The sequence below is a fragment of the Oncorhynchus kisutch genome, linkage group LG8, assembly GCF_002021735.2.
Source record: "Oncorhynchus kisutch isolate 150728-3 linkage group LG8, Okis_V2, whole genome shotgun sequence".
In the NCBI taxonomy this organism is placed as follows: domain Eukaryota; kingdom Metazoa; phylum Chordata; class Actinopteri; order Salmoniformes; family Salmonidae; genus Oncorhynchus; species Oncorhynchus kisutch.
The window spans coordinates 62460320-62486917 of record NC_034181.2 but is presented as its reverse complement, the minus strand read 5'-3'; the positions used below and the strand labels follow the sequence as shown (position 1 = coordinate 62486917).

Genomic DNA, 26598 nt, shown 5'->3' with positions numbered 1-26598 from the left:
AGTAAGCAATGGGTTGCTTCCGCCTTCCACTACATGTATTCTGCATAAGTACCGCTGCTGCATAACCATCGCACCTGTTTGCTACATATAACAAAAATGGCTTTGTGTAGTCTTGAGCCGCTAAGGCTGGTGCTGTCTGCATTTCCTTTTTTAATGTTTCAAATGCAACCAGAGCATCATTGTTCCAGTCTAGTTTAGCTGAGATTAAGCTGACCTGCTTCTTTCATGGTTTCTCTCAAGGGGGCAGTCTTCACTACATATCACTCTTCTATCCAGTCTGAGCTAAATCCAGTCATTCCTAAAATGGTCATCATTTGAGCTACTGTTTGCGGCAAGGGTGCTTTACTGATTCCTTCCAGCTGTCCTGGTGCTGTTGCCTTGGTTCCATGAGCTATGGTTCTTCCTAGGTACTCAACCTGAGGCTGGCAGTATTGAAGTTTTGTTTTAGAGACTTTATGTCCTCCCTCTGCCAATCTCTGTAGCACTTTCATGGAGTCTGTGTAACACTGTTCTAGAGAGGGAGAACAGATTAGTAAGTCATCCACGTATTGAATCAACGTTCCACCATGAGGAGAGTGAGGAGAGTACTTAAATCCCTGTGGAATCTGAGTATAAGTCAATTGTTGTTCTCTGTACGTAAACGCAAACAAATGTCTGCACTCTTCCGCTAGGGGCGCACTAAAAAATGCTCCACATAGATCAATCACTGTAAAGTACTTGGCATCTTGGGGGGACATTGGTCAGCAATGTGTGAGGGTTAGGAACTTCTGCATCCCAGTCTATTGCTATGTAATTAATTGCCCTTAAATCATGTACCAGTGTCCATTTTTTACCGTCTGCTTTAAGAACCGGTAATAAAGGTGTATTTCAGCAACTTTGTGTCTCTATTAAAACCCCTGCTTTGATTAGTCCCTCAATTGTCATGCTTACCTCTTGCTCAGCTTCAGGCTTCATATAACATTGAGCTTTCCAAGGGGGATTAGCATCCGGTTTGACTTTGATGCATACAGGATTTGCTGATTTAACCAATCCTACGTCTGTGTCATGTTGCGACCATACCCCTTAAAGGTCAATTTTTTTTCCATTTCCTGTCTCAGTTCACTTATTGATTCAATATTATCTCCTAATTGTATTTGTTGATTAGCTGTAAGCTCGAATACCCTTGGATCCCCATTCATTACTGTTGTGGTCAGTATTTTGATAAAGGCTTTATCTTTAGAGTGGAAAATCAATGGATTGTCTGTTTTATTCCATTTACAATTCTTGGCTTACTTTACCATGGGTCCCAATTATTTTGCTTTGAACCCTTTCTTTACCAACAATGTCATGTGAGGGACAGAATCAGAGACATTATACCATTCCTCTACAAAGCTAGATCCAACCCTATCCATTACATCCACTGCTGCTCTCTGTTTCCCTATAATTATGCACTGAGACATAATTGGTACTGATGTTCCATTTGCGTTCATTATCCAAAGCTGTTCTAACAAATGGTCTTGGTAAGGATCATACTGCATCGTGCAGTGATACTCGGAATTTGCTCTACCTTTCTTCAGGTATCTTGGCCTGAATAAACCTTCCCTGTTTCTCTATGGTTTTATTTACTTCTGACTCAATGTCCCCTAACCAATACACATTTGCTGTCTCTCCTGTCATTACCATTTGTAGATTTACTCCTGTTCTATCAATAATTACCCCTTCAGGTGAGCTCTTAATTTGTATTCTCATTTTAGAGCATCCCTACCCAGTAAATTAATCGGAGTTTGTTCTGACACTAGTATAGGGAGTTTTGTTGATCTACCATCAGCCATTAGATGTACAGGAGCTGTCATTAGCTGCGTTTGTCCCGAGAATCCTATAGTTTTGGCATATTTTCCAGACATGGGGAGATGAGGCATAATTTGGATTTATACATGTGTAAGTGGCTCCAGAACCGATCCTCATAGGTGGGCCTCTGTTCTCTATTTGAAACTGCAGCATAGGTTCTTGATCAGCTCTTGTGGTTATTGGAAACTGACCATCCCCTGTAGGATTCTCTGGGCATCCCTAGTATCCCTGATTAGGCTTTGCCCATGGGTTCACAGGGTCCTGTGGTTGTCTCTGATTATTTTGCCAGCCTCCTTCTTGGTTCCATTTAATTTGATACCCATTTCTTTGTGGTTCATTTTGGTTCCGGTTTATTTTGAAGTGTTTTAGCTGGTGACATCCCCAACAGGTCCTAGGTGGCCCATGTGGGCTCCTAAATCCTTTTCTCTGATTGTTCTGTGGATGTCTATGTTGCCCATTGTCATTATTACATTGTTGGGGATGTTGTGCATACACATTTACTACTGGTGGTGTGGGTTGCACTTGGGCCTGCTGGACGGGAGGCAGTTGCGGCCCTCCTGGGGAGACTGTAGCCATAGTCCCTACTTCCGGCACAGGTGTTGTAACTGGAGCCTGGATTCTCTTTTTTCCTTTGTAGGTCAATTCTTCCAGCTGAAGCTGAGTTATTTTTCTCTGAACGTTTTTTTCTTGTTCTGTGAGTTTCTGTTCATCCTTTATGTGTTTTCCCACTGCATGGATGACAAGGTCACAGAATTCTTTGTGTGATATGGTAGCCTGATATGGTTCCCAATCAGAGGCAGCTGTTTATCGTTGTCTCTGATTGGGGATCATATTTAGGTAGCCATTTCTCTTTGGTGTTTGTGGGATCTTGTCTATGTGTAGTTGCCTGTCAGCACTCGTTTGTATAGCTTCACGGTTCCTTTTGATACTTTGTTCAGTGTTCATTCTTTAAATAAGAATGTACGCATACCACGCTGCGCCTTGGTCTCCTTCATACGACGAATGTGACATTTTGAAGTCAGTCCCACTACATCCTCCAGCTTGCTTCTCACTGGCAGGGGCATGGCTTCTATCACTGAGTTTCGGAACAGAGTTGTCATCAGTAGGTCTCCCTCTGGATCCCGTTCTGTTTCCTGCCTTGTTTCAGCTGTCTGTGTAAATACACAGCCGGATTCTCTGTCACCCCCAGTGGCTCTCCTTTTAGTGACTTTGTGTCCATCCGTGCAGGGTACTGATCTCTTAGGGCTCTCCAGACTCCTGGACGGTATGTATCAAAGCCCACTCCATCCCTCATTGGATCCCCTATTGCCGTTCTCAGGCCACATCCAGTACATCCTCCATTTTTGCCACTCGTACTACTCTCGCCCACAGTGCCTTCAGTACTCCCGCATCCAGTAGTTTCCCCATGGTTTGCTCTTCAAACGTTCTGATCCATTTTCCAGCGCCGTCATGAAGGTCAGGTATACAGGTAACCAACCATTCCAGGTCCTGTGACCCCCATGGAACGTAATGCCCTTGGGTCCCTTTAATGAAAATCTGGTATTGTGTACCATATCTTTCAGGTTCTTTCATTCTTTCATTTATTTCTACTTTGCATATTCTTCCACTGCAAATCTACCATTCCAGTGTTTTACTTGCTATATTGCATTTACTTTACTTTTTGCCTTTACCTCCCTTATCTCAAATAAAATCTTCCTCTTACTTCTTCTTTTCTCTCTTTCATCATAGACCATGTTCTTAAAACTGGCCATATCTTCATCACTTTCCCGTTCTTGTATCCTACACGCCTGTTCTCTCCGTTTCTTTTCATTTGCTCTCTCCCTCTGTTCACTTAAGCATTTTTCTATCTTTCTTATTTCTCCATCCACCCTCCTGCTTCTTGCTTCTATTTCAGTTACTATGTCTTCATCCAGTGAATCTTCATCTACATCCTTTTGAACCTTCATTTTAGCTAAGGCCTTTCTTAATCCTTCATAACAATTCAACTTTTCTAAGTTCCTTCCTGTGCCTTGCTCAATCTCCCCTATCCTTTCCAATCGGAGCCTGGGGTTGTTTCCTCTATACTTCCTTTAGAGAGAAGAAAGGACTTCTTTCTTCTCTCTAAAGGAAGTATAGAGGAAACAACCCCAGTGTCCTCTAATTCCACTTCCCCTTTTATTTCCACGATTCCAGACACCAGCAGGAATTGTCCATTGGCGAATGGTGGAGGTTCTGTAAACCATTCCACCTTCTTCCTGTCTGACTTTTCATTGTCTTTCTCTAACATTCTTCTAGCTGTCTTTATACTTTTTAACAATACTGCTCCGTCTACTTTGAACATTTTCATCACCTCGCTTTCCCCCCATCAGACTGAAGATTGCGGCAAGTGCAGACAAGATTTTAGCTTGCTCCAAGTAACTTTTATCCCTCTCAAACTTACTTAAATGTAACAGAACTGGCTTATAGTAAACACAATAGAGAACAGCGCTTAGTTGGCTTTGAGAAATGGAAGAAAAAAATGTGCGAAAGAGCAAAGGGAGGAGAAGGCAGTTGGACATTCGGTTGATTCTGAAAATCCAGTCAATAGTCCCGCACCCAAAAAGACAGAAAGAATTGTCTTTGCGTGAACTACAGATCAACATAATCGATGCTGTCTCTGCAAAGATAAATGAAAGAGCCAATGGTCTGGAGAAAATGATACGCGACAACACATCAAATATCGTTGACCTCGAGACCTCTCTGAATCATGCATACAAGAGTATCGAAGAGCTTAAACTTGCAAACACAGCTACTTCTGAGAAATGCACTGCACAGGAGGAGACCATCGCTGACATGCAAGAGCGCTTATCGGAAGCAGAGCGATACCGGGGAAGTTGGGGGGCTAGGGCTTTATGGTGTCCCCGAGGACCAGGATGAGAATGTGATGCCCTTAGTAGGAGACATCTGTAAACATGTGGCACCGGACTTCCCCCGATGGATATAAGGATATGGCTGTGGATGTCGCTCATCGTGTTGGGAAGAAGCAAGATGCCATCGTCAGCCGCACGATCAGCCGCACGATCATCATCCAGTTTGCTTTTCGCACAGCGAGAGATGCAGTTTGGAAGAAAGCAAAGGAAAGCACCTTTCTGAAAGAGAGAATTTAGATTCGGTGAGGACCTGACTGCAGCAGACAAGGCATCAAAGGCAAAATTGTGGCCTCTTGTACAACAGGCCCGAAATCAAGCAAAGGGTGGATACTACAGGGGAATCAGAGCCTTTTTCACAGACGGAAAATAAATACTACCGGGGTGATTTGTTCTGTCGTTATGTTTGGGAAATATTAGGAACTGCTGAAATGTAAAATCCGCTCAACCTGTATTACTTATGGAAAACAGCTTGCTTTAAGAAGGAGATGTGTAGTAGCTGAACTCTCTAAGACAATTGCGGATATCACGGAGATTGAGCATCTTGATCTTAATGAGAACGCTAAATTGAATGATTTACAGAATCACTAGATACATTGTATGAGGAAAAGGCTAGAGGAGCTTTCATAAGATCCAGAAAACAATGGCTTGAAAAAGGCAAAAAGAACAGTAGACACTGGGGGGGGGAACTCAACACACTTCAGAAACTTAAGATTAATGGGGTTACCACTGAGGATAGAGAGTTGTTATCAGACTTTACCACTAAGTTTTATGAGAATCTTTACTCCTTGATAACAATTTGAGTGACTAATGATCTCCTTGATTCTATAGAGAATGTTAATTTGGTTAGTGAAGAATTCAATTGGTCTTGTTGTCAAGATTTATCCATTATGGATATCCAGTATGGGGTTGCTCAGTTAAAAAATAACAAATCTCCAGGTTGTGATAGATTAACCTCTGAATTTTACAAAACCTTCTCTGAAGAAATAGCACCATTTTTACTTGAAACCTTTAAGGAGGCTATAAAGAAGGAAGAACTACCTGCCTCTCTGAAGCAAGGGGTTATTACTCTTTTACCTGAACCACACAAGGATCTCTTAAATATTGATAATTGGCATCCAAACACTCTCCTAAATAATGACTACAAAATTATAGCCTTCATCTTTGAAAAAAGGTTCAAGTCTTGCTTGAATGATCTGATTGATGAACATCAATCAGGGTTTATGAAAGGGTGCCATACCTGTATATCTAATAATCTGAGGCTGGTGTTATACTTGGTTGAGTATTGTGATCAATTGGATGACTTCCCTGTTATCCTATTTTGGGATTCTCAGAAAGCATTTGATACAGTAAGTCACAATTTTATCTTTGATTTTCTTAAGCATTTGAAGTTTGGTCTTTTTTTGTTGTTGATGCTATTAGAACTGTGTATAATGGTGGCAATAGCTGTATCAAACTCTGTCATGGAACATCCTCAAGGTTTAACATTTACAATGGAATATGACAAGGTTGTCCAATTTCACCTTTTTAAACTTTTTTGTTAGCATCTCAAATGTTATGCTCATTAGTTCATAAAAGTACATTTTGAAGGCACTACATTCCAGGCCAGAGAGATCAAGATATCCCAACTGGCGGATGACCCCTCACTGTTTTTGAAAAATGTGTCACAAACTAGATTAGCATTGGATATCGTGAAGCAGTTCTCCAAAATCTCAGGTTTGGTATTAAATCCTTCCAAATGTGAGATGTTTGTTCTGAAAGAAGTTGTCAATCCAGCAGATTGTAACATCTCTGAAAAGATACTGTAACCTACCTCGGTGTAAAAAATCACCAAAAATCGTAAGGCTGTGAATGATCTTAATTTGAACCCTGTAACGGAATCTGTCAAAAACAAATTATCCTATGGTTAGGGAGGGATTTAAGTCTTCAAGGAAGGGTGCTTTCATCCAAAGCTGAGGGGCTATCTCGTGCAACCTATCTTTTTTCATCTATTAACATTCCCAAATCCACTTGCTGTACCTTAGATAGGCTATTGTACAATATGGAAAAACAAGCCACATAAGATAAAAAGAGATGTTATCACCAACAGGGTTTGTGAAGGCGGTCTAAATGTCTTAGACTTCACTCTCTTCAATCAGATATCAAAGGTCAACTGGGTTAAAAGGTACATAAACAATCCTCATAGTTTCTGGAATATTATACCTCATTTGTTTTTCAGAAGGTCGGAGGGCTCAATTTTTTACGACAATGTCCATATATTGTGGGTAAACTTCTTGTGAAACTGTCAGCTTTTCACAAGCAGGTTTTAATGTGCTGGGATTTGTTGTATAACCACAACTTTTCACCTCATAAATGTTTTATATGGAACAATGGGTCAATATTACATAGAAACAAGATGTTATTTTACCATAAATGGTTCTCGAAAAACATTGTACTTGTCAGCCAATTAGTTAATATTAGTGGGAATCTATTTACGCGGAGAGAATTCATGGAAAGATACAACTTTGAGGTTTCAAGCAAGGAATATGACACTGTTATTAAAGCTATACCTAGTGGGATAAAAACTTTACTGCAGAATAATGCATATTTTGGAATATCTCCGATTGTAAGCTATATCCAGGTCAATGGCATAGGTCTACGAGATATGAAATTCAACAATTGTTTATTAAGGGATATTTTCTACAGGAAGTCTATTCCCTCTGCGATATTTTATTGTTTGATGTAAATCCTACCATGTGATTTTCTGGATTTTCTGGATTTTTTTTCTAATTTTGTCTGTCATAGTTGAAGTGTACCTTTGATGAAAATTACAGGCCTCATCTTTTTAAGTGGGAGAACTTGCACAATTGGTGGCTGACTAAATACTTTTTTGCCCCACTGTATATACCTGATGTTACCAGTGAATGCAGTTTTTGTGAACTAGAAACGGAATCTATTGAACACTTATTCTGTCATTGTTTGTATAGTGAAGTGTTCTGGACTGATGTAAAACCATATCTTGGCCTCAAATTGCATACAACCATGAAAAGTTTGACATATTATTTTACTACACTGATTCCACAATTGATGTCATAAATATCTTTATTGTATTAGGAACATTTTTCATACACAAATCCAAATTTATGAAGAAAAAGACCCTCTTAATTTTTATCAGATTTGGAGAACTATTTAGAGTCATTAAAACGCATACAAAACGTAAAAAACAATGTATTCGCTATATGTCTGTTTTTGAATTGATATAATGTGGATTAGTTTTATTTATTTATTTATTTTTTCTAATTTCTTTGTGGAATCCCGCTGGCTGTTATGTTTATGTTTTGCATGTTACTGTAAAAAAAAAAAACTGTAAAAAAGAAGAAAAAAAACATATATTTCTATGGATATATAATATATATATATATATATATATGTACAAGAATAATTTAAGGCCCAATCCCTGGAGCCATGCCAATAGTAAATACATAAAGATAGCGGGCAAGATAGTCATAATGAAATAGTAAAAACATCGAATTCATGGGAGCCAGATCCGTAACCTATGGGATAAGGATTGGCACTAAAAGTAGGCCGAATGAAGCGTGACCTCGAGCGGACGCCACTGAGAGAATAGTCTCAGTGGCGTCCAGTGGCGTCCGCTCTCTCTATATATATATATATATATATATAGAAACATTTTCTGTGTGTCTTCAACCTCATTCCCGCCCCCGGAAACAAGACCTGTGATTGATTCATTTGCCACGCACTGCAATCATGTGACTAACCACAACGCTCTGGGTTAGCTCAAATGCGACGCAGCAGGTGAGACAGGAGCAACATAAAAATTGTAGCATTCATTTCAGAGCCTTACAACATTAACGTATAAATCATTAAAATAACTAATATTAGATTAATACAAATAGCAATACACTTTTCGTAAAATTTTAAGAATAGCTCAATTCGACCCTCTCTTTGCTAAAATGGAATGTTCTCTCTAACGATACTCCAATCATATGTTTTGTTTTGTCGACTGCCCACCAAGCAGCAGGAAGGTGAACTTTGAGCCCTGCACAGACCTAACAAGAATTTTACAAGGTTTTTGATTTTATTCACACTGTAGTTGTCTTTGAGTAAATACAACATGGAAAAAGAAAACCTATCCGTGGTGTTGCATTCCCAGGGCGACCTCAGACTGGTAATAAAGTAGTCTCTAAACTTTGTCATGTTGATATAAGCAGATCGAGATTTAATGAAAACTGCAACTTTCGGTCAATATCACAAAGTTGATAACCAACGTTAGTTAGCTCATTTGCTCATGGCATAGCTTCGTCCCGGAACTAGCCATTTAAATGACCATATACAATATTAATAATTTTGACTTTTTAACATTAAAAGTCAAATGTTTTAATATAAATTGTCATTTAAATTGCTGGTTGCGGGACGCGAATGGAGAAATAATTAAGATTGATTACCCGAATGGTCAGACTAATTGTGACGATTGATTTCTTACAGGAACAACGACCCATCCCTGAACCAGGTCCAAATGGTATAAGAAACAATGCAGACAGCTTGTACAGTATATATTTCTGCATTTGATTTTTAATTGTGTACAGTTTGTGTATCCTGTGGCGCAATTGCTTGTCTTTCCTTTATTCAGAGGTGTTGCTTCAGATGCATTCAGTTGGGATCTGTGGGTCCGATGTGCACTTCTGGCAAAATGGACGCATAGGTGACTATGTGGTAAAAAAGCCCATGGTGCTGGGGCATGAGGCCTCTGGTCGGGTGGTGAAGGTGGGCTCAGCAGTGAAGAACCTCAAAGAAGGTAAGAACTGTGCAAGCATGTGAGAAGGAAGTACTCATTTGATTCAATGGTGTTTTGCTTTTAATGCAGGTTAATGTTCACCAGTTATAAAATCTGAACAGATAATGCAACTTTGGATTGTCTGTCAATTATTCATATGTGTTGGATAATTAGGTGATAGAGTTGCTGTAGAGCCAGGTGTCCCTCGCGAGATAGATGAGTTCTTCAAATCAGGAAAATACAATCTTTCCCCCACTATCTTCTTCTGTGCCACACCCCCTGATGATGGGAATTTGTGCAGATTTTACAAACACAGCGCCAACTTCTGTTACAAGTGAGTTCATTATTTCTACTTCATCTACAAGGACAGATAACTGTCAACATACTGCAATGTAGAGCATTTGGGGTGACAAACCTACATTGCTTAAGTTCTCTCTGTTTCTGTGTATGAACAGGCTGCCTGACAATGTGACATATGAGGAGGGGGCCCTGATTGAGCCCCTGTCTGTGGCTATTCATGCCTGCCGCAGAGCTGGAGTGACCCTGGGCAGCAGTGTACTGATCTGTGGGGCAGGTAGGTAAAGCTCGGCTGTCATTCATTGTTACTGTTATTTACTGTTACTGCAGCTTGGACCCATGAAGTGTGACACAATTTTGCAGTTGCAGCTATTCAGGTTTTATGTCCAGTCATTCAACTACTACAAGACATGATGAAATGAAATACAAATCGATGTAACTTTGCCAAACATACAGCCAATAAGAAGTATGGCGCTTATTACATTCCACTAACATGCCCATGCAAGTTCGGAAATGAAAGAATGTGGTTTAGTTACAGAAGTGAGAATCATGCTGACACAGCATAACAACAGTGGGGAATCCCAGTCAACTTAAACACCCATAGTAACAGATATTTAACAAATCCACTCTCCTGGTAAGCGAGCGTGCTTTATAAACAACTAACACGTAAATAAAGATCAGCTCTTGCTTTTTAGTTAATGATAGATGTATTTTCGATATAGACCTGGCGACAGACTAGTGCCCTGTCCAGGGAGTGTACTTTCACATCAAGGTGCCTCAAGCTACTGAATCAGTTGATAGGCTCCTGCCCTATGGGCCCTTCTGGCTCAGACAAGGCTTATGTACTATTTCCTATACCGACCCCTCATGTCATCACTTCTAGCCCTCATGCACACAGTTGACCAGCTAAGTTGAAAAATATCCTGTATGGTTACTAGCACAGCCTCATATCCCCATCGAGTGCATCGGCATGGAGAGCAGTGTCCAAACTTCCAATTAACATGTGCACATTCAAACTAAGCATTTCTCTTTTCCCTATCACAGGACCAATTGGGCTGGTCTGTCTGCTGGTGGCCAAGGCTATGGGTGCCTCACAGGTGGTCATAACTGGTAAGGCACAGGGTGAAAGACTACATTCTTTATGGGATCTGTTTTGGTTCTCTCAAATCTAAATTGTCTACCGAGGACTTCCTTCTTTTGAAAGGGCTTTGAAGTGAAAAGCTTTTTGTGTGGGTACATGAGTAATACTGTGTGCTTGCCCAGTATAGTAGGGACTGCCACAGTATTATTTTTTGTCTTTCCTGTTTCAGACCTGTCAGCAGATCGCCTGGTCATGGCCAAGGAGCTGGGAGCAGAATTCCCTCTGACTGTGAAGAGAGAGGATGGGCCTGAGGAGCTGGCTAAGAGAGTTGAAGGACTGCTGGGAGCACAGCCTCATATCACCATTGAGTGCACCGGTGTGGAGAGCAGTGTCCAGACTGCCATTTATGTAAGTACAGGTACAAGAGTGATATTAGAGCCCATGGAAATACTGTACTGTGAAATGTTGCAGTTTTCTCTTACAAAAAAAAAATGTTGGTAGAAGATGGAGGGAATGTTGGCGCACAACTAAAGAAATTACAGTTAACGAAAATGTACGCTTAATCCAGTATGAACTAATCTATAGAATTTATTATACAAGAGACAAAATTCACAAATTCTACAGCACAGCAACGGAGTCATGTCTTAAGTGTAAAACTAATAATGACTCAATAATAATGATTCATGCTTTCTGGGAATGCTATAAAGTCCAAAGGTTATGGGCGGAGACAGTTGGCTGTCAGAAGTATTAGAATGTAAACATACTTTTAATCCGTCTGTCTGCATAGTTCAAGACATTACATATGGGGGAGTGGTGAGAAACGCATTAAGAAGGAAAGAAATTCCACAAATGAACTCTTAACAAAGAACAGCTGTTAATTGAAATGCATTCCAGGTGACTACCTCATGAAGCTGGTAGAGTGCCAAGAGTGCAAAGCTGTCATCAAGGCTGGCTACTTTGAAGAATATCAAATATATTTTGATTTGTTTAACACTTTTTTGCTATCTACATGATTCCATATGTGTTATTTCATAGTGTTGATGTCTTCACTAGTATTCTACAATGTAGAACATAGTAAAAATAAAGAACCTTGAATGGGTAGGTGTGTCCAAACTTTTGACTGGTACTACTTGCTGCCAGGCTACACGTCCTGGAGGAGTGGTGGTTCTAGTGGGGTTGGGTGCAGCGATGACCACTGTCCCACTGCTTAATGCTGCTCTCAGAGAGGTGGACATCAGAGGGGTCTTCCGCTACTGCAACACGTAAGTGAACCTCCTTCTCTCAAGTTAACTAGGTACAGAAAATAAGTTGTTGTCTTTTACACTGCCATTCATCTCACACAACTGAGCCCTGAACAATTTGACTTGTTTCATAATCAACAGGTGTAGACTTTTATTTAACCTTTATTTAACTAGGCAAGTCAGTTAAGAACAAATTCTTATTTACAATGGGTTAACTGCCTTGAAAGACGGATGTTTACCCTGTCAGCTTGGGGATTCGATCTAGCAACCTTTCGGTTACTGGCCCAATGATCTAACCACTAGGCTACCTGCCGCCCCAGACTAACAGGCATACATCTTAATCAGGTTACCTGTTGCCCAAACAGCAATTTTCACTCTTGAAATGTGATATTTGGAGCTGTTACTGTATGACACTAAGTATATGATTTGACAAAACGTTGTGCTCACAGCAGCTTTCTCTTTCATCATGTGATTTCAAGTTGCTTTTGAAATATTTTTTACAAGATATCTCAAAACTGTTAAATAGTCTTTGAATCTTATAAACCAGAAAGTATTGAAATATTGTAGTTGTTGTTTTGTTGTCTTGTCCTCTAGTCAGTACCTAGCTGCTGCCACCAGGAGGAGGTAGAGACTAATTCACCTACTGTATTTCATGTCCAGTGTGTTGCACATACTGTAATAGAGACAATCTCCTGGCCATTCAATAAATATTTAAGAAATGTAAATGGTTTATGTGAAACTGTTGACTGATAAAATCTAATGACAATTCACAGTAAAACATATCTTCCAATGAGCCAGCCAAACAGAAATTGGAGTTTATTTCCCAAATACCCTTTCATTGCAGGAAAAATCTATAGATATTTATAACGCAACCATGAGCCTTCCCCATTACTTCAAACACATTAGCAAAATATGTATTTACACAAAAAATAAAAACACCAAAACTAAATGAAGCAATAAGCAGTTACAATATTACATTGATATGAATCTAAAAAATACTTTGATGCATTCCATGTAGTCTCACTGAACTGACACCCAAAAAACACCAACAAGCCAGATAAATACAACAGAGCCCTGAAGCCAGCGCAGGAAGTCTTCAAATCAAATTTTACTTGTCACATGTTTCGCAATCAACAGGTGTAGACTAACAGTGAAATGCTTACTTACAGGCCCTTCCCAACAATGGGAGGTCTTCAGGAATATGGTCCCTAATGTTCCAACAATTACAGCAAGTTGTGTTTATTGGTTGTCTTATAGCTCAACTGTTAATGTGTTTTGTCTTCTTATTCTAGCTGGCCAATAGCTATAGCGATGCTGGCCTCTAAGAAGGTGAACGTGGCGCCCCTGGTGACCCACCGGTTCCCCCTAGAGCAGGCTGTGCAGGCCTTCGAGACCACACGCCAGGGACAAGGGGTCAAAATCATGCTCAAGTGTGACAAGACTGACCAGAACCCCTGAGAGGACTGGGAACACCAGGACCAATAAGAGAGTCAGTATAGACAACCAGTGTTCTAGATCTAACAGTTGATAATTCTGTGATTGATTATGTTGCCCCATGTTATTGTATACTTTCAATGTTTGATTTTATTCAGGCATACATCTTAATCAGGTTACCTGTTGCCCAAACAGCAATTGTGTGATATTTGGAGCTGTTACTGTATGACACTAAGTATATGATTTGACAAAACGTTGTGCTCACAGCAGCTTTCTCTTTCATCATGTGATTTCAAGTTGCTTTTGAGTGGGATTGCTTGATTACCATATTTCTATAAGATAACACAAAACTGTTAAATAGTCTTTGAATCTTATTGTAAGTATTGAAATATTGTAGTTGTTTTGTTGTCTTGTCCTCTAGTCAGTACCTAGCTGCTGCCACCAGGAGGAGGTAGAGACTAATTCACCCACTGTAAGAGACAATCAATCTCCTGGTCATTCAATACATATTTAAGAAATGTAAATGGTTTATGTGAAACTGTTGACTGATAAAATCTAATGACAATTTACTGTAAAACAAATCTTCCAATGAGGCAGCCAAACAGAAATTGGAGTTTATTTGAGATTTTATTGTTATCTTGACATAATGATTTGATACTATCATGAGGCATGCACACAGATAAATGTAACATTTTCAAATGTCATTTTTAGTACAATGCATGTTAAAAGCATTACTCAGTCGTAAGGCTTCCTCAGTCACAGTGGGATTCATTGTTCATCTTTCTCTCAAGGCTGAAGCCCGACACAGCAGAATGAGGGATATTTGCAGTGGCTAACCATGACGCTTATGAGCACAATCCTAGACAAAGTTCTTTATGTACAGACATTCTAATACTGCTTATGGCAATGGACACAGTTCTTACGACACAATACATTCACAATCGACTCAACTGAGTTTCTGTTGGGGTGAAACACATAAGATGAACATAGCACACATAGAAACTACCCTTTCAAGTTTCATACATTGCTTATAGTTTTGAATGAACTGTTATTAAAATGTGTGAGAGACAGTGCTGTCCAATACATTGTGTTGACATATGGAAGTTTAAAAAACACTTGCACACTAGTCAGTAACATCTACCTCATGAGATTTGAATTTCTGCTAAATGAAAAAGTTCAAATCTGAAGGGATGTGGTGTTTTGAAACATACAACCTCTGCTGCTAGCATTGGCTTGATATACAGTACCAGTCAAAAGTTTGGACACACACTCATTCAAGGGCATTTCTTTATTTTTACTATTTTCTACATTGTAAACACAGCAAAAAAAGAAATGTCCTCAATATCAACTGTGTTAATTTTCATCAAACTTAACATGTGTTAATATTTGTATGAACATAAGATTCAACAACTGAGACAAACTGAACAAGTTCCAGACATGTGACTAACAGAAATTGAATAATGTGTCCCTGAACAAAGGGGGGGTGAATATCAAAAGTAACAGTCAGTATCTGGTGTGGCCACCAGCTCCATTAAGTACTGCAGTGCATCTCCTCATGGACTGCACCAGATTTGCCAGTTCTTGCTGTGAGATGTTACCCCACTCTTCTACCAAGGCACCTGCAAGTTCCCAGACATTTCTGGGGGTGAATGGCCCTAGCCCTCACCCTCCGATCCAACAGGTCCCAGACGTGCTCAATGGGATTGAGATCCTGGCTCTTCGCTGGCCATGGCAGAACACTGACATTCCTGTCTTGCAGGGAACAAAACGTGATCTGCCACTGCGAGGACGATCAGCTGTCCGTCCTGTCTCCCTGTAGCACTGTCTTAGGCGTCTCACAGTACGGACATTGCAAGTTATTGCCCTGGCCACATCTGCAGTCCTCATGCCTCCTTACAGCATGCCTAAGGAACGTTCACACAGATGAGCAGGGACCCTGGGTATCTTTCTTTTGGTGTTTTCCGGAGTCAGTAGAAAGGCCTCTTTAGTTTTAATAACTTTGACCTTAATTGCCTACCATCTGTAAGCTGTTAGTGTCTTAACGACCGTTCCACAGGTGAATGTTCATTAATTGTTTATGGTTCATTGAACAAGCATGGGAAACAGTGTTAAAACCATTTACAATGAAGATCTGTGAAGTTATTTGGATTTTTACAAATTAGAAATTTAGAAATAATAGTGAAGACATTAAAACTATGATATAAAACATGGAATCATGTAGTAACCAAAAAAGTCTTAAAGAAACATTTGAGATTCTTCAAAGTAGCCACCCTTTGCCTTGACAGCTTTGCACACTCTTGGCATTATCTCAACCAGCTTCATGCGGTAGTCACCTGGAATGCATTTCAATTAACAGGTGTGCCTTGTTAAAAGCTAATTTGTGGAATTTCTTTCCTTCTTAATGAGTTTGAGCCAATCAGTAGTGTTGTGGCAAGGTAGCGGTGGAATACATAATATAGCCCTATTTGGTAAAAGACCAAGTCTATATTATGGCAAGAACAGCTCAAACATATAAAGATAAATGACAGTACATTATTTTAAGACATGAAGATCAGTCAATATGGAAAAATTCAAGAAAATTTGCAGGCGCAAAAACCCTCAAGCGATATGATGAAACTGGCTCTCATGAGGACCACCACTGGAAAGGAAGACCCAGAGTTACCTCTGCTGCAAAGGGTAAGTTCATTAGAGTTACCAGCCTCAGAAATTGCAGCCCAAATAAATGTTTCACAGAGTTCAAGTAACAGACACATCTCAACATCAACTGTTCAGAGGAGACTGCATGAATCAGGCCTTCATGGTCGAATTGCTACAAATAAACCACTACTAAAGGACACCAATAATAAGAAGAAACTAGCTTGGGACAAGAAACACGAGCAATGGACATTAGACCCGTGGAAATCTGTCTGAAGTGTACAAATTTGAGATTTTTGGTTCCAACCACTGTGTCTTTGTGAGACGCAGAGTAGGTGAACGGATGATCTCTGCATGTGTGGCTCCCACTGTGAAGCATGGAGGAGGAGGTGTGGGAGTGCTTTGCTGGTGACACTGTCTGATTTATTTAGAATCCAAGGCACACTTAACCAGCATGGCTACCACAGCATTCTGCAGCAATACACCATCCCATCTGGTTTGCACTTAATGGGACTATTATTTGTTTTTCAACAGGACAATGACCCAACACACCTCCAGGCTGTGTAAGGGCTATTTGACCAAGAAGGAGAGTGATGGAGTGCTGTATCAGATGACCTGGCCTCCACAATCAACCGATCTCAACCTAATTGAGATGGTTTGTGATGAGTTTGACCGCAGAATGAAGGAAAAGCAGCCAACAAGTGCTCAGCATATGTGGGAACTCCTTCAAGACGGTTGGAAAAGCATTCCGGGTGAAGCTGGTTGAGAGAATACCAAAAGTGTGCAAAGCTGTCATCAAGGCAAAGGGTGGCTACTTTGAAGAATATAAAATATATTTTGACTTGTTTAACACTTTTTTGCTTTCTACATGATTCTATATGTGTTATTTCATAGTTTTGATGTCTTCCCTGTTATTCTACAATATAGAAAATAGTAAAATAAAGAAAAACCCTTGAATGAGTAGGTGTGTTCAAACCTTTGACTGGTACTGTATATAAACCAAATTATATTACCCAAGTCACTCCCAAACACCCATTCATTGTCCATCTGAACTATATTGACAACAGGATTTCAATCGTCCTTTAGCGGTCAAGGGCTTTCTTCCCTGCTATCAAACCAGCAGGAAAAGACAAATATTTACAAAGCAGCCATGAGCCTTCCCCATTACTTCAGACACATTAGCAAAATATGTATTTACATGAAAATTAAATGAAACAATATGCAGGTACAATATTACATTGATGTGAATATAAAAAATACATTGTGATGCATCCAAAATACACAAACACAAATAAATAACGTAAACACCTTCTGCCCAGATGACCCTCTTTAGTATTAACATCAGCAAAATATCGGGAGTATCAGTAGAATGAATGTTAGCTCAGAAAAGGATAAGTCATCGACACAAAAGTAAGAAAGGTAATCACTCTGGCTGACACTCATTAGTCTGCTAGTCTGGTCCACCCAGAGCTCTCCAACTGGACTGTAAACAACCACTGTGTACAGCTGCTCTGTGGAGGAAAATGGGATCTGTCCTTGGTTTATATATACATAGGAGTCTCCTGTCCTGTTAAGAGTCTGAACATGGCCGCTGGCATCGTCTTCATGTGAATCTGGTTTAGGAAAAGACAGAAAACGAACATTTAGCTCGGCATTTGCATCTATCGCTTGTTCTTTTATCTGTCAATATCTTTATTGAAAATAATCAAGCTTAGAGGCACACACGTGCATATCATGCTCATTCCTCTTTCAAAGATGTACCTGCCATGGCCAGTAATCTAGTTTTATGAATTCTCATACTATTTGATTGTGGTCTGAGCTCCTTTATGAACTCTGTGTATCTGAACCTCACCTCGCCCACAGAGTTTGAGAGGGCTTGGACAATCTTCTCATGTGCTGTAGCCACCACGCTTTGGCCATTGATCTCAATAATGCGGTGGCCAACCCGGACACCCCCCCGCTCGGCAATACCCCCACGCATCAGGCTGCAGATCTGTGGGTGAAGATGACAAACAGAAGGTGAATATTATCCTTCATGGCAGTCATTCATCCCCATTGGCAACAAGACAGGGGTAATTCTATAGGGGAATAAAACAATGATGCAACGTTGTTCCATTAAATCTACTGGAACAGCTGTATTGCTAAAATGTCAAGGATCGTTCATGGATTTGGTCGTGTGATCCTGATAGGGAGAGGCCAGGGTGAGATTTGAGCTCTGTGAATGACATTGTGAGGTTAATCTGTATGCAGTAGCAAGGAAAATGGCAGTTCAGACCGAGCTGAAAACCTAAGGCAATAAAGCTCCTAGCTTCAGCCTCGGTGCAACGATAGCCACGAGAGATAAAACAGTAATTACACCTGGATTTGTCTTTTTATAGGATTTTTAAGGGATATTGTCAGACTATATAAACATTGCTCTAAGGAGTGTCACAGAGGATAACTTGAACACAGCAGAGACTTGAATAAAGTGGTATGAGGAACACACTAAAATACATGTGTGCGCAGCATGTTTTTTCCCACCAAAGCTTGTAACGCTCATGATGCAAATCACATACACACAGACCTATAGGCTAACAGCCTGTCATATCGTTTGATTCAATATTATTTTCCTCAGAATTGGTTTCTTTAGAGATATGACTGTACCAGCTGAAAGGAGAAAACAAAAAAAGTTTTTAATAATTTACGGGGCTGTCTTCTCCTATTCAGTTTATGTCAGCTGAAATCCTCCTGAGGGAACTGAAGTTTCGTTGGACAAAGACATTGACAAAGTCCAGAATCTCATCAAAAGTATTTTTTCAACCAATCCCAGACTGTTATCTCAGCCTGTGTTATTCAACCTACAGAGCCAAGCGGTGGTGACTGATCTGATCGTACTTACAATCCCATTCTGGACACTGAAGCCCAGCTGGTACTTGAGGTCTGGCCTCTTGATGAGCACGGTGGTGACAGGTGGACAGCTCACAATGTTCAGCTTCACCTGCACCTGGTTCTTCAGGCCCTGATGGACAAATACAGTGGTCAGACAGAGCAGAGGGCATCCTGCAACCTCCACTGGGTTTAGTCAGTGGATTATTTTACATTAGAATTATGATCAAATTGCAGAATTCATGTAGTCTTACACAATTACTGTAATGTCAACATAATAAGCACTAATGACTCTTCCTAGAACTCTGTCCCTGTCCATGTACCTTGATGATTCCCTGACAGGTGGCGAGCGGCAGCCCCACCAGGCTGGTGTTGTTGATGGACATGATCTGGTCTCCGATGCTGAGCTTCCCGGAGCGGGCGGCCGGCCCACCGTTCATCATGTTGGCCAGGATGACCGTGGGTAGGATGGAGCCCCAGCCAGACTCCACTATGACCACGCCCAAGATCTCCCCCTTATGCTTCTCCAGCTGCAGCTGTGGAGCCAGCCAATAGCGAGAGAAAGAGAGATAGAGAGAGTGATGAGTGCCGCCAGTCAAAGCGATTGTGGGCAGGAGAAAAATAACGGTGTAGTGGGAAGAACATAAACAACGTGCGGAAGAAGGAGGGCCAGATGGGTATAAGACCACTGTCAGCTTCTCTGGTAATTGGCGCAGTCCATGTGCAGTACTTCCACATAACTAGACTGCCTCACTGCTCATCAGAGATTATTTCCTACTAAGCAAGAGGTCACTGTCTGAGAATCCAAAAGTCCTCAGAGAAGTGGATTGCACAGTGCATCTGAGGCACCATTATACAGTTACCTCATACAGATAAATGAGAGCCAAACCTCTTTGCAGTTCTCAGAGTTTGAGAAGTGGATGAGGTCATCGTTGTACATCTCCTGTGTGTTGATGATGTCACTGTACTCCTTCTGACTCAGGTCCTCTGGGTTGATGCCGTTGGCCCTCAGGAACTCCTGGTAAGCCACGCTAAATGACTGCCCAATCGACTGGGCTATGAGCTGGGCCTGGAGAGCCAATGAGAAGAGAGGATAAGGCTATGAACATAAAATGTACCCATGAGTGTTAAGAGTCAAATTTCTGTGGTCTGAGAGGGTTTTTCCCTTCTAGTAATTATATTTATATGAAAAAAAAACAGCTATGCATTTGGCAGAAGCAATACATTTCCAATACACTGTCACAGTGACAGCAATGTGGAGAATCACACCACAGAGCAACTGGGGGATGCAGATCAATATTCATTTATGTGGTATGAATCAATGCACATAAGGAATTGCTTCACTGTTGCCAAGTACTATATGAGGTCCAATAAAAATTGAATTTAAATGTCAAAACCTATTTGTCATGTCTTCATTACTGACATATTTGGTCCATATAAATGGACCAAAACATGTTCGCACAGCTAAAGTGGTGAGCATCATGAAGCCTGGATCACTGGTGCAATGATTGCTTCATTTTCTGTATAAAATGGCAAAGGTATTGATTGTAAAAAGCTGATCTAAAGAGGAGAAGAAAAGGAAAGTCATCTAATTGCATATTATATGATATTAGGGATGTGTCTCTCCCATCCAGTTTCCCTATATTTACCTCCTACCTTCGCTCAGGCAGTTATAGGGAATAATATGTTTCCAAGGAAGCAAGCTGTGGTTACCCTGTTAACAAACTGACATCCAACTGCATGCTGGGCTTTGATAGACACATGAAGCACATCCTGGACTGTGGTATGGGTGAAAATTGGCAGTATTACTGTAACAGACAGCATATCACACATTGGCAATGTCTCTGCACTGGCCGAGGGAGAGGGGGCAGTTAACCAGTGATTGAAGTTGTCATGGCGATATATAAACCTGCTATTTGAGTTGTAGGAATCCCCTACCCCTAACTCAGCCAATCCTGCCCACAACGAACGAGGACAGTAAAGCTAGTCGTTGCCCTTATCCAGACCGGTAGATCAAGTATCAGTCCTACCATATAATAGGTAGACAGTAATAAGACACTGTCGGGAGAGGCATTGACATATATCATTTCCCCTTCTGCACTGAGCCTAAATGACTCGTGTGTCAACACTCAGACTGACTGTCCTTTATAACACACCAGCTAATTCGACATGGAGAAATGGCGATTAAGAGGGACAACTGCAATGCAGGGGCAGACGCACACTGGCTAGGGGAGGAGACAGGCAGAGAGACTGGCCTATCAGAGGTGGATCCTCCCAGCTCAACGAATCACAGAGGGTGTTACTGGTGAACATGTCGTTCATAATGTGTTGTTGTGACTAATCTCTGAATCAGTCACAACCCCTTACCTCGACATTTAGAAACATGTCCTGTGCATAACCTTTCACCTGGTCCTGATCTATTCTACCATTTGATATTAGCCTCAAGGGGCAGATCACAGACATTTACACACATTCACTTACGTCCTCAGACTCAAAGACGTGGCAGATCATCCGGTACTGTTTCTTGGCCTCTGGGGCTCCAGGTGTGGTCTCGATGCAGTCCTGGGAGGCTGTGCGCGGCATGCGGCGCCTCGCCATCAGCACCACGATGTTCCCAATGTCAGCTATGTAGGAGATGGTGCGCAGGGCGTTGTCCATCATAGTTTCCTGTGTACGCCACCACAGCAACAAACAACGAACAACTATGACGACCGAACACACCGTAACAGGTGTACTAATACACAGTATAAAAATACTAAACTATATACTGTGTTGGGTTCTGAGAATAGGAAATATACTTATTCATGTCAGTGATTGAGTGCTGAGGTTTAGAGGGTCTACACCAGAAGTTAATGGTTATAGGAGGAAGGTATATAGTGGGGGCAACTAAGCTTGGAATGTGTTGAGTGAAGGGAAGTGATTATATGTGGCAGGCATTGATAAGGAGAGAGAGCCATAGATTAGTGATGGAGGGGGGTTGAGGTCAGGTCAGCTTAAGGGAGGAATACAAGTTTATGGCCCGTATCACTAGTGTCCTGCCTAGCAGTAAGAATGACGTTTGTACAGATGGGTAGGAGGAGACTCAGCCTATGAGGAACAGTTAAATATCAGTACTTGAGTTTAATTGTTTTTCTCTGAATGCAGCTGTATGGGCAGAATAAACTTGGTTAAGCTTTCATAAATGTCCGTTGAGTGTTTTACTCTGAGAATTAGAACCTAACAACTCTATTACAATTGACGCTTCGAGTAAAATAAACACACTGTGTTTTGCAAAAGCTTCAGGCGAAGTATGACAAGGTGCTTATCTTCACACGAGTGTCTGGTAGCGCCGTAGGAGGAGCGGGAACGCTCAGCTCCGTCCTGCACGCTCTTCAGCAAAACATCATTAGTCCGTCAGCAGAATTAACGATCCAATTTGTCTGTGCATGCTGCGCCTACAGCCTTTCACCTTTCTCATGGTGAGCAGCATCAACAGAGTGGCAGAACTCCATGCATTTCCACTCAGCCCATATGCTCCGTAGCAGAACAAGGCGTGGGAATCACACCTCTAATCAACCTGGGGTTCTCAAATGTTCTCATGCCTTCTGGTACACACAGACAGCAGGGGCTGAACCGAGGCATGTTTGGGAATTATTTAAAAAGATTATTCAATAGGATTGCTCTTACATTTTCATTCACGGCACAAATGTTCAGAGTGTGTATGAAATATGACATTATTCCATATAGGAAGTGGTATCGTAAATAAGAAAAATCACATGCAAATTCCATTGTGTTGCAACTTATGAAAGAGCAGTTCTGACTTCAATCTCTCACCAACTAACCAACCCCCATAAATCCAGACTTTTCCCATCTCGATGGTTGCGGGAAGCAGGTAGCCTTGTGCCAGGCAGGGAGTGGAATGGAGAGACACTGCATTGCAGCACATTACAGTGGGCTGTGCCAGGCAGCCAGCCCACACACTGCTGTTCTGTTCAGTCAGACTGCAACTCAACGACAGGGACACACATTCTGTTCACAGTCAGTGGGCTGGCACTCTAGTCTCTACATCAGAGATATCACTGTTAACACTACGGCTGACCCTCTCACATTGGAAAATCTTGTTTCCCATAAGACATTGAGGCATGACATCAAGAGTAAAGTGCTACACTCTACCTCATTTATAACTGCATGACTGTTCAAAGCCATGTGTCAAGCATGTACTGTATGTCCTAAACAATTTGGCTTTGGAGGTGAGATGATTTCTGACTAATTAATATTGTAGATGGATTGGGTTGGGAATCAAATGTGTTGGGAAACCCAGTGTTTAAAACTAGCTTTCATCTTCCTGCTACGTCCCACTTTATTGACAGCTGTCTAAAGAGGCTTTCTGGCTTTAACGTTTCTTTTTTAAATTTAATCCTCAGTCAGAGGGAGATCAGATAATAAATATTAAATAAATAAATGATCACCCAAAATCTGTCACAAAGGCCACCGAGAGGAGTCGTGTGGCTATGGCCCCACTGCATCGGATTGGTCCTGTCAGGGCTGGAGTCAGGACCTCTACTCACCTGTGTGTCTGCGTTGAGCACTTTGATCCTCAGGGTGGAGATGAAGAGGTCCACCTCTGTCAGTGTCTGTGTGTCCCCCTCTGGGCTCTGGACGGAGACAAAAGAGAGACAGGTGTGTCAGAGAGCGGCCCGGGTGCACATTCTCTAAGCACCCTGGCCGGGGGCTGAGGAGAGCTCACCAAGGGCCCACGGTTAACAGGCTGCACACTTTAATCTCCCGTTGAGAACAGTTTTAAAGCTATTTCATCAATCATGTAGGTTGGGACCCGGTAGACTTCTGGCAAGCCTAAAGTAGGTGTTCAGTCAGTGCTGGACTAAGGCTACGCCCATAGAGAACAGCCATAAAATGTACATTCATATTCCATCTCAATCTGAATTATAACACATTGTAACACATTGATATCTACTAAAGGATTGGTTAGTAGCATTGCCATAGGATGTTGTTGTTGTTTATTGAGTGGTGGTCATGCTCACATTGTTCCACACAAAATGGGTCTCTGAAGGCTACGATATCTATACAATGGGGACTAGGTGATTAATAATATTAATCTTCATGATAAATGGTCATGTGACTGCACATGCATGACTGCATGGAATACATGTGGAATTAAAAACATCTCTGTGACAGACAGGGTCAGCATCCACATCAGAGCAGAGTGGAAGGGATTTGAGGCAGCAGCAGTGAGGGCAGGTCATATAGTCACAGAGGGACCCGGTTGGCTCTGGGGCGTTACATCAATAGGTCTGACATGATGTTGGTGTGTTGAGAGGCACAGATGAGAGTGGGCGCAACATGGCAGTGCTAGCTAAGCCATTACAAGCTGCCGGATGTGTGTGAATACCAGTCCCAGGCATGTGGTTTGCATTCACGCTAATCACCACGCACTGCGTGTTAATTCAATCACGTTTGATTTAGGTTCATTATCTAAGGACTGATGTGTGTATAATGAGCAGCATGATTTACATGTTTTTAAAATATGCAATATATAATGAAGCAATCCATTTGATGATATGTCTAATAGATTAAATTATAATTTGTAGTAATTCTGTGTAGGCTAGAATATTTCTTTGCATCATCAATATCATCAATGGATTTCATGTTTGCTGGCTCTGATTTTCAGAGCACAAGCTGCAGGGATGTTCCCAGAGTTCACACAGTCCAGCCTCTCAGTGATGCATGCAGGGTAATCAGATGGAGTGGGATTATGGAGATTCTCATCATAACTCTAGTCACCTCCTCAAACTCCACGGCTCAGAGTGAGTCAGATTGAGACAGACAGACAGACAGACAGACAGATGGAACAGGGAGCCGGAGGGTGAGGGTGGAGTCAGAATGAGACAGACGGAACAGGGAGCCGGAGGGTGAGGGTGGAGTCAGAATGAGACAGACAGACAGATGGAACAGGGAGCCGGGGCGGTGAGGGTGGAGTCAGAATGAGACAGACAGACAGATGGAACAGGGAGCCGGAGGTTGAGGGTGGAGTCAGAATGAGACAGACGGACAGATGGAACAGGGAGCCGGAGGGTGAGGGTGGAGTCAGAATGAGACAGACAGACAGACAGATGGAACAGGGAGCCAGAGGGTGAGGGTGGAGTCAGAATGAGACAGACAGACAGACAGATGGAACAGGGAGCCGGAGGGTGAGGGTGGAGTCAGAATGAGACAGACAGACAGACAGATGGAACAGGGAGCCGGAGGGTGAGGGTGGAGTCAGAATGAGACAGACAGACAGATGGAACAGGGAGCCGGAGGGTGAGGGTGGAGTCAGAATGAGACAGACAGACAGATGGAACAGGGAGCCGGAGGGTGAGGGTGGAGTCAGAATGAGACAGACATATGGAACAGGGAGCCGGAGGGTGAGGGTGGAGTCAGAATGAGACAGACAGATGGAACAGGGAGCCGGAGGGTGAGGGTGGAGTCAGAATGAGACAGACAGACAGATGGAACAGGGAGCCGGAGGGTGAGGGTGGAGTCAGAATGAGACAGACAGATGGAACAGGGAGCCGGGGGGTGAGGGTGGAGTCAGAATGAGACAGACAGACAGATGGAACAGGGAGCCGGAGGGTGAGGGTGGAGTCAAGATGGCCCTTCTCTCTGTTGTTATCAGATCAGATTGTTTTTACACACCGCCTTTTTCTTGATTTTGGCAGCCTTCTGAACCCTCTGGGAGGAGACGTTGGGACAGAACAGGGTCGTCAGACACGGGACAGGAGGAGCGGCAAAAACAGAGGGCAGGAAGTAAAGAAAGTAAAAGAAAGTAAGAGACAATAACTCAACCAAACAGCAGGTGTATCATTGCTCTGAGAGGGAGAGGAGCGATGGCACAGCTGTGTTCTGCAGAAACAAATTAAAACGGCAATTAAAAGGATCAGAATTGCTCTTTTTCGTTTGAATACAGCAAATCATAAAGACATGCAAAAATGAGTTGATACCACACCTAAATATCAAAGTAAAAAGGGAACTTGAGTGTAGCATATGCAAATACTCTGTCAAAGGGCTTCAGGTTCAAATGTGAAGTCAAGGCAAGACATCCTCAGCATACCTTTCCTGTCCTGTCTTTCAGAAAATGGTGAGGAATTACAGCAGAGCCCAGCATCCTGAGATGACTTGACATGTAATTTAAGGCAACACAATGATTTAGTCCTATATTGACGTCCGTCACCATCCCCCTGAGAAATGGGATGTCAAAACTGACAGTTGGTGACGGAGTGGTTTTCAAATGGTCTAAAAACAACATATTGAGAAACCTACTGTAGGGTGGCTGACCGGAAATCACTGATTCAGTAAATTCAGTTGATTCAGATTCAGTTAAGATAGATTCAGTTATTTCAGTTGAATCAGATTCAGATAAGATACAGATTCAGTTAATTCAGATTCAGTTAATCTCACACCTCCTGTGCAACTGACGAGGTATCGCCTTTCCCAACACTGAGCCCCACAAAAGGACCTTAACGCTGTATGTGAACTGCACATGACCAGAAAGAGGGTGTGGTGAAGTCCAGACACATAAAG

General features: G+C 41.8%; 2 protein-coding genes across 4 annotated transcripts in view; one reads left to right on the top strand and one right to left on the bottom strand.

The window, feature by feature from the left end:
• Window positions 1–8476: 8476 nt before the first annotated feature.
• On the top strand, window positions 8477–14609 carry LOC109895445 (sorbitol dehydrogenase-like). Of its 2 annotated transcripts, none has more exons than XM_031830793.1 (9): window positions 8477–8880; window positions 9198–9231; window positions 9343–9507; window positions 9661–9820; window positions 9942–10060; window positions 10828–10893; window positions 11094–11272; window positions 12005–12126; window positions 13398–14609. In XM_031830793.1, the coding sequence occupies exons 1-9, from the start codon at window positions 8827–8829 to the stop codon at window positions 13561–13563; spliced, it is 1065 nt and encodes a 354-aa protein (XP_031686653.1). In that variant the 5' UTR covers window positions 8477–8826; the 3' UTR covers window positions 13564–14609. The 2 variants fall into 2 exon arrangements, with proteins under 2 accessions (XP_031686653.1, XP_031686654.1); XM_031830794.1 differs by having other exon boundaries at window positions 8524–8780.
• An 875-nt stretch (window positions 14610–15484) lies between these two features.
• LOC109895276 (amyloid-beta A4 precursor protein-binding family A member 2) overlaps window positions 15485–26598 on the bottom strand; it is a 77435-nt gene continuing 66321 nt past the window's right edge. Inside the window, exons 7-14 of one of the 2 annotated variants that reach the window (XM_031830791.1) lie at window positions 25714–25749; window positions 23586–23672; window positions 21520–21705; window positions 19928–20107; window positions 19362–19574; window positions 19052–19171; window positions 18026–18166; window positions 17077–17786 (exon numbers count right to left, since the gene is read on the bottom strand). In XM_031830791.1, coding sequence (XP_031686651.1) covers window positions 17715–17786; window positions 18026–18166; window positions 19052–19171; window positions 19362–19574; window positions 19928–20107; window positions 21520–21705; window positions 23586–23672; window positions 25714–25749 — 1035 coding nt within the window. In that variant the 3' untranslated portion in view covers window positions 17077–17714. Of the gene's footprint in view, window positions 17787–18025; window positions 18167–19051; window positions 19172–19361; window positions 19575–19927; window positions 20108–21519; window positions 21706–23585; window positions 23673–25713; window positions 25750–26598 lie in introns of both variants that reach the window. The other variant, XM_031830792.1, reaches the window with a different exon arrangement.